At 43.8% G+C, this 13,571-nt stretch overlaps 1 protein-coding gene across 1 annotated transcript in view; it reads right to left on the reverse strand.

The window, feature by feature from the left end:
* oxct1a (3-oxoacid CoA transferase 1a) overlaps window positions 1-13,571 on the reverse strand; it is a 42,563-nt gene that overhangs the window by 25,419 nt on the left and 3,573 nt on the right. Inside the window, exons 4-7 of the mRNA XM_068604901.1 lie at window positions 10,402-10,537; window positions 10,094-10,243; window positions 9,469-9,575; window positions 8,721-8,781 (exon numbers count right to left, since the gene is read on the reverse strand). Of these exons, the coding sequence (XP_068461002.1) occupies window positions 8,721-8,781; window positions 9,469-9,575; window positions 10,094-10,243; window positions 10,402-10,537 (454 nt within the window). The remainder of the gene's footprint in view (window positions 1-8,720; window positions 8,782-9,468; window positions 9,576-10,093; window positions 10,244-10,401; window positions 10,538-13,571) is intronic.

The following is a 13,571-nucleotide window of genomic DNA, read 5'->3' on the forward strand; positions in this document are numbered from 1 at the left end:
TGTTTGGCTAATGTATTTTCAAAGTGTTAGTATGATTGATAACACCAGTCTGTACTAATCCGCACTATTCAACTAGGTCTTTTGGCATATTTACCTTGGTTGGGCTTAAACGGGCCAAATAACTGCAGCGTGTCGTCCGCATAAGTCAACCGAAACAATCTGCCTTTTTTCTAGATAGTTATTCATAATGCTCGTCATTGGTGCAACTAGGCTGTACTCTTAAAAATCCGATGAAATCCTGCCGGCTCCAGCGACCAGTCCACCGCGGACGGACCCAGATCAACGGCTTCGTTGTTGCCTTCCGCTTGCAGTCGGGAGCTCAGCAGCCCGGCAGCGGTATTTCCTCTTCTGGCTCGTGGCAAAGCATCACCTCGCTGCTTCGCCGGTCCCGGTGGGAGCCAACGCCGACAGCACGCTGGTGTAGACCCAGGACATATTGCTGGGTCGGGAGGAGGTGTGTGTGTGGGGGGGGGGAACAGGACCAGGACTGAGCTGTGCAGACTGTCTGTCGCACTCTGCTGCAGTGAAACGTGACATTATCTAAATGGACTCGGGCTCAAAAAATGCAGGGGCCGATCCAAGTTTTCGATTGTCAATCTTAAAGGCGTAGCTGTGTAACACCTTGACAAACTGAGATATTACAGCCCGTGCAATCTTTTCAGCGGCCTTACACTATAATTGCAAATCTGCCCGACTTCACAATCCATCACGTTTGTGTTTTTCGTGCGCGCGACGCTGACGCGCGACAGTCCGGAGGACGAGAGGGTGCTGCGACGGGCAACAGCTGATCCGGATGACAACGACACCACACTCTCATTACGCTGTGTATTTATAGCCTCTCCCGTCTTCCTCCCAGTGCGCGTATATGTGTGCGTTTGTGTAAATGGGCACTTGGCCATGCTCCGCTGCCACTTTCGGGGGCTCAGCGCCGGCTCCACGCCCTAAACCCGGAATACTGACAACATGAGCAATCTGTTTCCTCTCAGTGGAAACTTGCCTCGCCTGCCGACAGCCTTCATTGTATCCAGAAAATGGGAGACGGCCAGCCAATGCCCCCCCCCCCCCCCGCGACATTGCGTCATAAGGATTTCAAACTCCAGTCTTAGCTCAAATAGTAATGTTTACATTTCAAAGAACACATAAGACTCTGCGCAACGAGCCTCAGATTCAGATGATAGGCAGGCAGTCATCAGGGAACTTTGAACTGGCAGTCAAAGCGCATAAAATGCACAAATTTACCATTTCAAACATTCAGTTTGTGAATATTCTCAGCAAATCTGTCTTCCCCTTCAGCCGTTTCCCGTCATCTTTTCATTTTTGAATCTATATACGTTCCTCTTCTCTGTGTTACTGTTCAAATCACTCCTACAGCTTATTATTAAACTCGCCATACAGTAAATGTCAGCACTGCAAGTGAAATTAATGTCAATGCGTCCTCTAATTTGGTAGTTCAGATAGGCACAATACTGCTGGCAATTATATGTGTGTATATATATATATATATATATATATATATATATATATATAAAAAGGTAAGCTGTAAGACACAGTAGTTCTTAAATATGAATAATTTTTTCTGTTGAGACTGTGCCTTCAAATGGTTGAATGAATGCAGGAGAGGCCCGAGCAGAGCAGCCGCAAGACTACACCCAGTAGACTACTTTAAATCAGACGCTAATATGATTTTGATGTTCGTTATCTGCACAAATTGATGCACCAGCGCCGCAACGGAAACGGACAGCCCAACGGACGACCTACATTTTGTTTGCACATGAATGTAGAATATCATCTGGTCTTTCTGCTACCATTATCAAGCATACACACACACATACTTTTATCAAGGCTACTATAAATGGCTACCATCACCTTCAGGGTCGCTTATTCATGAATTGATGTGTAACCTCAGCATCTAAAGTCTGCTAAATGGATGAGCTAGTGCAATGTCAGTGCTATCAGTGTCATCGTAGAGCGTTTTCTTCTCCTCCTTGCATACAAACGAGCACACGTGCGCGCGCTCTCGCGGGGGGGGGGGGGGGGGGGTAAAGGATGTCAAAGGCTTTTATTCCCCCTCTGTCCATTGTTATTACAGCAATTTGCTCTGGTTGTAGCCAAGCCAGCCCTGCAATTACCACCATTTGCTCCAGAGAAGTTTCAGCTCAAGGTTAAAAAAAAATAGAAGGAAAAATAAAAAAATAAAAAACAGACTTACAGACAATAATGAGGACAACGTTAATTTTGCTGGTGTCACATACTCTATCTGATATAGTATGTGACACAAGCAAAATTAACCCGGAGAACCCGGACAGAACACACTCCCGGGTTCTCCGGCTTCCTCCCAGAGTCCAAAAGACATGCAGCTTAGGTTAATTGGACTCGAAATTGCCTTTAGGTGTGAATGCGAGCGTGAATAGTGGTCTGTCTCTATGTCTGCCCCGCGATGGTCTGGCGACTTGTCCCCTGCCTTCGCCCATTGTCTGCTGGGATCGGCTCCAGTGCCCCGCGACACTAAACAAGATAATCGATGGATGGATGGATGCCCTTGAGCAGTGGTCCCCAGCCACCGGGTCGTGGGTCCGTGGGTACCGAGTCCGCACAGAAAGAATTTATTGAAAAATTGTTGAAAATAAAAAAAATCAAGTTGAAAAGATGTTCTATTTCACGTGATAGGTTCTCGTCAAAAATCGAGGCAGAATATCCTGAGATTGCCAAAAAAAAAGCTCTAAACACCTGCGTTCATTTCCAACATAATGTCTTTGTGAAGGGGGGGGATTTAAGTTACGGAGTAGACCGGATATAAAGAACACACGTCGGGTGTCTCCTATCAACCCGACCCAGCTCCTTGCAGAGAAACAAGCTCAAGGCTTGTATTTTTAGCACTTTATTACTGTGAAGGCCGGTCCGTGAAAAGATTGTCTGATACAAAACCGGTCCGTGGCGCCAAAAAAGGTTTGGGCGCACCGCCCCAGAGGGCCTTCATGTCGCCCCATTTGAGAACCACCGCTATAACAGGCCTCAGAACCGTGCAATACCTTTGTAGAGATACTGGTTAAAAACAAGAGCCATTACAATGTTGCACAGCGAGGATTTTCATATCAAAGCCATGTCAAAAAAAAGAAAACACAACTCCACCTGCAGTGCATTACAAGTGTGCTGCCATAAACAAAAATAAGGCTTTCACAAAGCAGCTCGCAGACGGGGCACTGGTTGCCGATGGCGTTTTACACTGCATGAATTAGCCTAGCGGCTAGCAGACGTCTCTTACTCTTACCTCTTCTACTTTTACTCTGTTTAAGTCACCGCATCTCCTGACCTCATTCATAAGGGCGTGAAGAAGATGAATCATATTCAGATTGCGCGCAAGACTATCAGAACAGTGTCAAAGATGCAAAATGTAGCGCCTGCAAACTACTCAAAGCCAAAGTCCTAACTAATGACAACGCTTCATCAGGTCAAATTCTTAATAAGTGGAAACCATAGCGAGATCATTAGCAGGCCAATTGGAGTTAAGCATATATCAGCTAAACTTTCCAAAGATTGGGAATTAGGGACCTGCAATTCAGCCTAAAATATCCTGGTCAAACATTGGCAGGTTTTGCCAAGGCATAAAAAAAAGGAACGACATTATGACATTCGGTGCACTTCTTATGTACACAAAAGCTAATTCAAGACCCGCTTTAGGCAGGAAATGATGGTGGAAAACGAGTGGATTCATAATTATTTGCCAACAGTAGCTTGAGGAATGGAATTAGTCGGGGGGCACAAGTCAAGATAACTCAACGAGGCAAAGCAAGTGCTGTAAAATAGCATTTCAAATGTGGGCTGCGATAAGTAATTAGAATTCCAGCAGCGAGCAAACAAAGTATTACGCACCACGGTGATAACAACCGTCGTTCCTCGGCAAAAAAAACAACAACTGTCGGGACAAAACAAGCACCATGAAGCATTACCTACACACAGGTACAGTTACATTTGTGTAGGTTTTATGTTTCCATTTTTGTTTCGACATACATTTACAGCGCGAGGCCAAGGGTGAAACCCTGGAGGGATGGAGGTGATTTACGTCTAATTAGACCTCTAGTTGGTAAAAGAACATACTGACAAATACATTCATTAAATTCATGCATGACTGGCTGGTTCGTGCACAACAACACCCACGCCGCTGTATTGCGCCGCCACAGTAACAGAATACAGTTGAGTCATTTACCGTGACTGATGGCCGAACAACAGCAGAAACCAGCGCTTTGATTCAGTCTCTGGTGTGTTGTATCCCACAATGCAATGGGGGGGGGCTTCACTGTAACTGTGATAAGGGAATAACTGGACCAGCTGGAAACCGTGCAACATCGAACAATTGAATAGCAGGGCTTGGTTGCCTGGTAACATGACAGGCGCTGATGATGATCTGGTCATTTTTAAAGTGCTTTTTGTGTTATCTCGTTTTCTGACACACCTCCTGCCTCTTGTAGTTTAGATTCAGTCCCAAAAAAAAAAAAAAAAAGGACTACAATGACGCGCCAGTGGTCACTGACCTGAGGGAACGAAGCCGTAGTGGTGGTTTTTAATGGCACACGTATCATTATGTAATGTGTATTTCGAGATTGGTTCTTCCCAGAATTTGCCATTAACGTCGTACAGAAGTGGAGTCACCGGGTTTCCCATCGACACGCCGCTAATGTATTACACACACACACACACATATATATATTCACTGAACTGGAGGCGAAGAAGTTGCTCAGAATTCAATTTCAAATAGACAGTTATGGATGTGAGGTATGTAAATGTTTCAGTTGAATATGCCTTCTTAAAAGAACAAAGTGAAGAACTCGTAAAACACGTACACTGGACACGTTTTGTTAATTTAGGAGGTCAGCAGAGGTAATTTAAAAAAAAAAAACATTTCGGTAATCTTGGCTTGGCCTAATCTTTAATGTTTTTTTATTTTTTTAAATCAAGAGGCTTATGACTCTGGCAGGTGACTCGCCCTCCCGAATCTCACGGGTCTACGAATTTGTCTGACTCGATTGACTGACAAGTGTTGCATGGTCTTTTGGTTTATTATTATATTATATATATATTTTTTGTGGGTGTTTTCTTTCTTTGTGGCCCTTTTGGCCAGACGCATGGTTGGCTTCTTGTATTTTTTCTTACCTTTTGAGTGATGTATTTTTTTCTGTTGTAGAAATAATTAAATAAAATAAGTACAAAAAAATCAAGAGGCTTATAGGGCACCAGCGTTATGTGTCAAGTGGAAACATTTACGAGACTTACTTACACTTCAAGCTGGTGATAAGGAGGTTTTTAGAGTTTCCTTGACTGATTGGAAGAATTCATTTCACCACTGATTGAATCAGACACAATAACCTCGCTGTTCTGGTTATATCTGCCGTCTAAGTCGCAGCTCCTTAACCTGGAAGTGAGAAGTGCATAATCCTTACTCGACCAAATCCCGACATTTTTCTGCCCTTCGTTGACAATGCATTGCACAGCTCCTGAACGGCTTGAGCCCACCTGCCTGTTTGCAGGCGACGGAGAGAGAAATATGGTGCAGCAGCCGAGCAGCTTATTCCACAACATGATCGTGGAAGAGCTTGCAAGAAGAGCTTAAAGAAACAAACACCTGACCCCGCTGTCTGTTGGTTCCTCTCCCAGCCCTTAAACCAGTGCACCAAGATAGCAGGGTCAATATTGACAGCACATTACCAGATTCATGACTGAGCATGCACTGAATCCTAAAAGATACATGTATTTTCAGAGAGACGGTAATTGCTTCAGTATCGGAGATAAAAAAAAGAAAAAAAGGTCTTTAATGGGTATTGCTACACAGACCTATCATTTTATTGTTGCCACTAAATATGTCTGTCATCGATAATGTTCCTATTTTACACCTGCAGTGCCATAAAACAAAGGTGCCATAAAAAAAAATGGCAGGTACAATGTGATAAATTACCTTGATAGGAAGATAAGAGGTTCAGGCTCATAAGATTCAGGCAGCGATGATGATATTCTCGGTACTTAGCGCCACTAATGAATATCATTCCAAATACACATTTAAAAATATGATTTCATTTCCAATGTGGCACTTATTTGATGGATTTGACATGAGGATATATGTTTAATTATTATTTTATTATTTTAAAGTGTATGAGTATCAAATAAGAGGGAGACCTCACTTTTTTTTTTAAAAGAAAGTTCAAATAAATCAATAACCGCATGACGCAAGGAAGACAGTTTGGAAATGTACCGAATCCCAATTTAACATTTGAAAACCCCGTTTGATATTATTTGTCAGACCGTAGCACCATTTACAACGAATGCCCCGCTGGATAGAAGCATTTAGTTGATCCCCGGCTGACAAGTGTCTGAAAGGACTATTTGTTATGAGAACGTGACGTGAAGAAAAAGGAGCGACGTGCGAAATCTTCAAAGACGAGGGCGGAAACTGACACAGTTGTTTGACACAGTCGGGGTTTTTTAGTGGTCGCAAGGAAGGCAAAAATGAGGTTGAACACGGATTAATTCAAGTTCAGACGCATCATGCAGAGCTTTGCTTTCCAAAAATAGACGATCTGTGTCGGGGTCTGGAATGTGTTTCGGTTGAGGTTAATTGATTGAGACGTTACTTCTTTTCACAAATAGGAGCGAAAGCAATTTATAATTTCCTAAGGCGACACACCGATGCCTAGCGCTCAACTAAAAACACTGTATACTGTGTCCATGTTTGGAACATTCATTATTTCTGAACACACGAGAGTTTGCAGAAGCTGCTCGTGTCCGTAACTTTTTCCTCGGCGCTTGTTAACTGAAGTATTTCGGGTGCTTCCTGGAAGCTTGTGATAATGTTGCATCTGAATCTCACTTAACTTGTCATGTCATTCACTCTCCCTCTCTTCCTTTCATTAATCCCTGCCACTGTAAGCAAGTAGAAATGCCACAAAAACAATCTTAGAGAAGCACCTGGGATTTGAGGGCGAAAAAAATAAATAGTCCACATGCAGTCTGGGTCTCTGAATCCATTTAACAATCGTTTCATCCTCTCTACACTCGCCAAAAATACCTCGAGCAGATGATTCTGGGTGCACAGGGGTCGAAGCAGGCTTTTCAATATTAAATCTAACCAATTATGCTTGCATCTAATAAAGCAGCCGTCTGAGCAGAGCTGCATTATCATTTATGTCACCAGCGTCTGCATTACCACTCCAGCAGACGTCACACAGACTATTTATCGGTGGCGCCGCGCTGCTGGCCGAGTGACTAAGCTTATTAGTTTATTTAAATTGTATTTTTCCACATGGAACTCATTGTATTGATCTCCAATGCTGGCATCCGAGATGTCGTCACCACACGTGCAATGGCTTCAGCAAGATGGGGGAAAAAGTGCAAGACTGCCGTCTCAAAACTAAAATACCTGTACTACATACCGCTTTAAAAAAGGTCTCCATGCGGCTATATGGGGAGAAAATGTCCTCTCTCCATTTGGTCCCAGACATTTCTAAGATCAACAAAGGGCTAAATCTCAAATCCAGCCACCGTGGAGTAATTGAAAATGTGCTTTGTGGAACCTGCTTAGATGTGTGTGAGCCCCCGTTAGCAGCACCAGTGTTTTATGGTTCTCACACACAGTTTTTCTTCCTGCTGCCCTCTTAATCAAACGGTGTCTATATGGGGAGGTGTGAAGCTGTTTGTGTGTTCAAGACACACACATGCGCACACACACACAGGATTGCATTGCTAGACAATCAAATGCTAGACAGGGCGGTAAACAGACCGATCGGGTGCAACAGACCGATAGGGTGCAACAGACACACACATCCCAGAGATAGCGAAACGTTCGAACTTTGTTGTTGGCCAGACAGATTGAGGCAGAGATCTTTGAACTTCTAATCATTTCATAATCAGGAGGGCTAAGAGTTATTTTTAGATGAATACAAACCATTCCAATTCAAAGTGATCCTTTCATCCCACCAGATAAAACACCTGGCCTTACACCTGAAAGATGGCCATCTCACATTTCAGCTTTCCAACCTTAAGTGTGAAAAGGATCCTTTTTTTTTTTTTCCTAACTTGTCGTTTGACTGTTGTTCTACCGCAACGAGTGAATAGCAGACTACAGACTTTTGGATCAAATGTCAAATGGCTGGTTTATAACTACACCATTTCCGCCGTACTCTAAAATGAAACCGAATTAAAATGTTTTTTAATCCACGCGGGTATTTGCGGATGTAGGCGGTGCGGTGATTTAGTGAGTTGAAACTCGAAAAATCGCACAAAGCCACATCATGCGAGATCAGTTCCAGGCGGCGCCGGGGCATAAAAAAAGGTGCAGCATACGAGATTGGGAGCTCGCCCATCATGTGGAATGTGAGCCAGAGGCTCATGGTTAACAAAAGTGCTGACAGAGCTAACAGTGTTCACCAGAGGGGGAACCGGAGGGTGGGTTCTGCGGTTCCCGCGACGTCAGCTGTAACCGCTGGGTGAGAGAGCGGTACAGAGGAGGCGGCCGTGAGCTAATCGGAGGAGCACGCTCATGCGCACTAGAAGCACGCGTGGCCCGGCGACATCAACACAGCAAGGAGACCCTCAGACGACAACGACACACACGGAAGGAGAGTAACTTTCAGCTGCGAGGGCGAGAATAACTACATTCCCGGAAATGAAACTCTACATAATGCATGAAAACCATTCAAAGGAAAGCTTAAGCCTGCCTTGTCGGATATTCATACCTCGACTATGGTGGTTTTGGCTGCCTTGCACATGGGTTGGTTGAAGTTCCTGGCTGTTTTCCTGACAGAGGAGAGCGAAAAAAACAGAAGGGGTATGAAAATAAATAATATTTCAATCCAAGGTAAGAGATGAGCAAGTAAATGCAAAGATTCTCAGTGAAACGTCAAATATCTAGCATCCAGTATGGCCTGATGGTTTACTGGAAGAGACTGCTCTCTTGTGGAGAAATACTTTCCTACATCTACTTTCAGGTTGGTGCAAACTACCTGACCCAAGGTCGAGGGTCAACACTTAATTTAGACTGTGTTAATACTGATGAGGATATCCATTATGATCCTTCATGAGTGATTTATTATTTGGATTTCTTTGACTTTTAATCCGTGTGCATTGTTGAACTGGGGGGGGGTCAATTAGTAATGATCAGTTATGATCCTAAACCTCAACTGAAATGAGTGCTGCGGGGATAATTCAAGATATAGAATCTGATATTCATATGATGTATTAAACAGAAGAAAAGGCATGGAGCTAGTACAGACAGAAGATCTTATTGAAAAAAATCAAAGTTCAAATAATTTCCATTGTTAAGGACATCTTAAATGGAAACTAATGACAGCCCGTCTTTAACCCGTTTCCCTCTCACCACATGACAGCATCATGGTGTGCAGATTGTTGTGCAAACACGAGCGAGGTGAGTACGACTTGTCCCTTTCGAGATAAATACTGGTATTTTACATTAGATCCCGTTACCTGAAGATAATGTTTCCAGCCTTGTCAGCTTTCCATGCCTTCACCAGTGCAAAGTCTCCCGTGATGGCCTTTTCCATGATGTAGTGCCTGCCGTTGAACTCCCGCACCTGGACAATGACGACACAAATTAAAGAACAGGAACACGTTGACCCTGAACAGAAATTCAGAATTGGCCAAGAGATGAGATTCCACATTGATCAATATTGCATTTTTTTTTTCTTCTTTTATACAAGGAAATCAATAGCGCGACAAACATTCGTGGCGACGCATTGCGCCATCTGTGAAAGGCTTTATTTTTGCAAACTTTAACTTTGGATGTTTCCATCGTTATTTAAATGCAGTGTCGTTTGGCCAACTTAAACTCTAGAATCAAACCACGCAAACAAGTTGCAACTGTTGGAAAAATGTTCCGACAATGCAGGTTTTTCCCGTGACACGAGTTTTGCGCTGTGCCCCGCAGGCATAGTTCACACTATGAGCGTGTGTATTTTGTAACGTAAGGCTAATGACTTCCTCAACCTCCGCCTTTATGCAGCTTCCCCTGTGGAGAGGACGAGGGCTTTCACTTCTGGAGAGAACAACGTCGCACCGCATCCAGCTCTTGAGAAGTGGACAAAGCTCTCACCTCTCTCCTCTCACTGGCGATGGCAATGCTGCCATCTTTGTTGTACTTAATAGGAGAGCCTCCCTCTTGGATCAGTGTGCCATAACCAGTGGCCGTGAAGAAGGCTGGAACCCCAGCACCCCCAGCCCTGATTCTCTCTGCAAGAGTTCCCTAAGGGGGGAAAAAAGTGTCAGATTGAAAGACTACAATATATAAATATCCACTGAGGTCTAACCATTTGAATTCAACATGTCAAGACCTCTTGATTGAGTGAATTTGGTTTGCCAATGTGCATTTTTATATTGTTTTTTTTATGTTTCCAGACCAACCTGTGGCGTCAGTTCTACTTCCAACTCCCCTGTCAGATACTGTCGCTCAAACTCTGCGTTCTCCCCGACATATGACGAGATCATCCTCTTGATCTGCTTAGTCTTCAGCAGCAGGCCCAGGCCAAAGTTATCCACTCTGAAGAAGAAGAAAAAACATACACGTATCACCATGAACCTCTGAAATGGGAACGATGAGGTAAATTGTTAAAGGTCGGCTTTTATGTGGCGCTCTTCTTGTCTTTCGCGACCGCTAAAAGCACTTTACAAACACAAGCAAACATTCGCCCATTAACACACACACACACACACACACACACTAGCGGCAGAGGCTGGCATACAAGGTGCCACGTGCTCCTCGGGAAAGATATGCACTCACACTCAAGCAATTTGGGGTTCGGTAATATTAGCCAAAAGCACTCTAACAGGCGAGTGAACCGCCAATCTTCTGATTATTGGACGACCGCTGCGTCTCCCGAGCCACAGCATGGCGACAGCACATTGAACAAATACCGAGAAGACAGAAAAGTGTGGCTCTAAAATCATATTTTCAATATTAAACACATAGAAATTTGAAGGAATATGAGAAAGTGGAAAATGATTTCACAGGTCTCATGCAGTAGTTTGACATATAAAACTTGGCTCCACTGCAAACGCTCTTAAATGGGTGTAAATTTGGCTCATATAGAATTGTTGCCACTTTGAAGTTGAAGTTTGTATCTGTTGATCTGTTTTCTTGAAATACTTAATTACATTCACTGCTTTAAATAGTTCTCTCCACTGGTCAGGTCTCATGTGTCCCTTCTCTTCGACTGGGAGGAGTGTCCTTTGTACTGTTTGTAATATAGCTCGTATTACAGAAAACCCCCAGAGAGGTCACTCACGGTTGTTCAAACTGGGCCAAACCAAGTGACACAGCTCCTTTCATGTGATCTTAAAGACGGGAACGGCCTATAAACGGCCGCGATGGAAAGCTCATGCGACCACTGAGTAATAGCTGAGACATTTGAGAGCGTCGCCTTGTTCATTGTCTGGCCAAACTGCACAGAATTAGTTCCCTGCTTTTGTGTGATGCATGCAGTGACAGCTTGTTAATGAACCTGAGGCGTTCATGGCGGTCTCAAGTCTGGGTTACGCCGGCCCCACATGGAACCAGAAGACGTCACACATTCAGACCGCGAACACCTGAAGAAACCGTCAGGATTTGACGGCGCGAAAAAGCTCATTTCACTGTTACTACTCCTCTCTGTGACCCAATTAAGTCGTTGTGTTACTAGGGTTGTTAAGATAGTCATGGGACGCCTGTGTGAGACGACTGACTTTATGTGGCTGGTCAGTCATTAACATATGAAGGCAGGGTCTTTATAAAACATATAAAAGCGGTTTAAACAGTGTTCAGCCTTGTGTCTTGTAAAACAAATACCATCTGATTACAGGCAGTTACGCTGCAATCAAATCAAATCATTTTTAATGGCCAAGCAAATCAAACTTTAAAAATAAAGTACTGAATGTTAATGTGAAAAGCATCACTGATCAGGGACAAATACAAAAGCAGAGCTTGGCAAAGAGCTTACTTCTCCCTTCCGCTATCTCAGGGAGAATCAGGAACCACGGCTTTGTCCACAACTCTAATCTCGGATCCTCAGCCGGCCAGAAATCTAGGCCATGTGCGCCCAGAATATCAAAAACAGATGAGTGTGTAACCCTGTCCCACACGCCGCTAGAGTTACAAAACATCTACCTATGTCTACGTAAAAGGGTTTGACAAGTTTGTGATCTTGTGTTTGAGGACAAACATGTCGGCTGCACAGGTGGACCCTCCTGTCGGGGACGGACAACAATACAGAACCAAAATGCGAGCTCTCCGAGTTCAATGTTCAGTGATCAGAGCAACTTTCAGCATTGGACACAATTTCTGCCTTTGAACACAGAATCTATGCAGATTAAAGAATGAATATAAAGCTCTTGTGCACAGCTGAATTCCCCTCTTATCTCGTATTACAGTGCATAGAGAGCCCGCCGTGTCAGTCTCCATCACGCCAGAACTCAATCTTCCCAGTGTGCCAAAACATCAACACACTGCACTTATTTTTTTGTATGGACTCACGAGAGATCATCCAGGGAAACCCTTCTACTCGAAAAAAAACTTCCATCCATCATATTTTGCAATACCACAAATAAGACGCTGCACAATAGCGCCAAGATTCGGATGATAGCAGTCTGTGTGGAGAGAAATTGTGTTTATCTCCAAAGTGCTCGCCATGTCCTCTCTGTTATCATGGCGGCATTATTCCCGAGATAAAAGTAACACGCGGTGTAAACTCATGTCCTCCCTCTGAGACTTGAAAAGGATGAAAATCCCATTCAGGCATCCAAGAACAAGGAAGTAGAGTTATCAGCTTTTGGAAATCTTCTGTCCAAAATTAAATGTTACATAACTCATTATTTCCCCCTCTTCCCTGCAGAGAGACTCGCTTTGCAAAACAAGAATAATCAATAACCGTCCCTTGTTGCAATATGAGCCAAACGCAAGACTGAACCGTGCGATAGCTCCCATTAAAATGTGCATGTCGGTAGACATGCACGCGGTGATCCACTATGTATGGACCGGGTCAGAACATACACAAAAGAGACAACATGGTCACTATTTGGAATCTAAAAGTTGAAGTGCACCCATTTTTCAGAGGGACGATTGGCTCATGTAAATATTTTTGAGAACCTCTCCCAAAAATCAATGTGCGCCAAAATTCAAAGTCCAAGAGAAAAGGTCGAGTGAAGAGTAACTTCTGTGAAGCTCACTTTGTAGGACAGCGTGATTTCCTAGCTAAAATAGCGACTGGCACAGATGAATGCACTCAAAGTGTCTCTGCAGAGACTTTGAACCCGTGTGATCGTTCTGCTGCACAGCTACAATAAGAATCACTGTAGGACACCACTTGTGACTCTAAACCTCAGCAGCTTTTTTTTTTTTTCCAATAGTTGAGACTTCAATACTGGTGCTGTGTACCGCAATTACAGTAGCGGATCCCTACTGTTGGCCCAAGTTACAAATATATAGACTGAATAAAAGGCTACAGGAGGCGCAGTCCTGGCACAGCTCAATCATCTCCTCTTGTGCACAGCTGAATTCTCTTCTTATCGGGTATTGCAGTGCATAGAGAGCTAGTTCAGAT

This window comes from Clinocottus analis, unplaced genomic scaffold (genome assembly GCF_023055335.1).
Source record: "Clinocottus analis isolate CAN_PGR_092001 unplaced genomic scaffold, fCliAna1.0.p SCAF_7, whole genome shotgun sequence".
Classification (NCBI taxonomy): Eukaryota; Metazoa; Chordata; class Actinopteri; order Perciformes; family Cottidae; genus Clinocottus; species Clinocottus analis.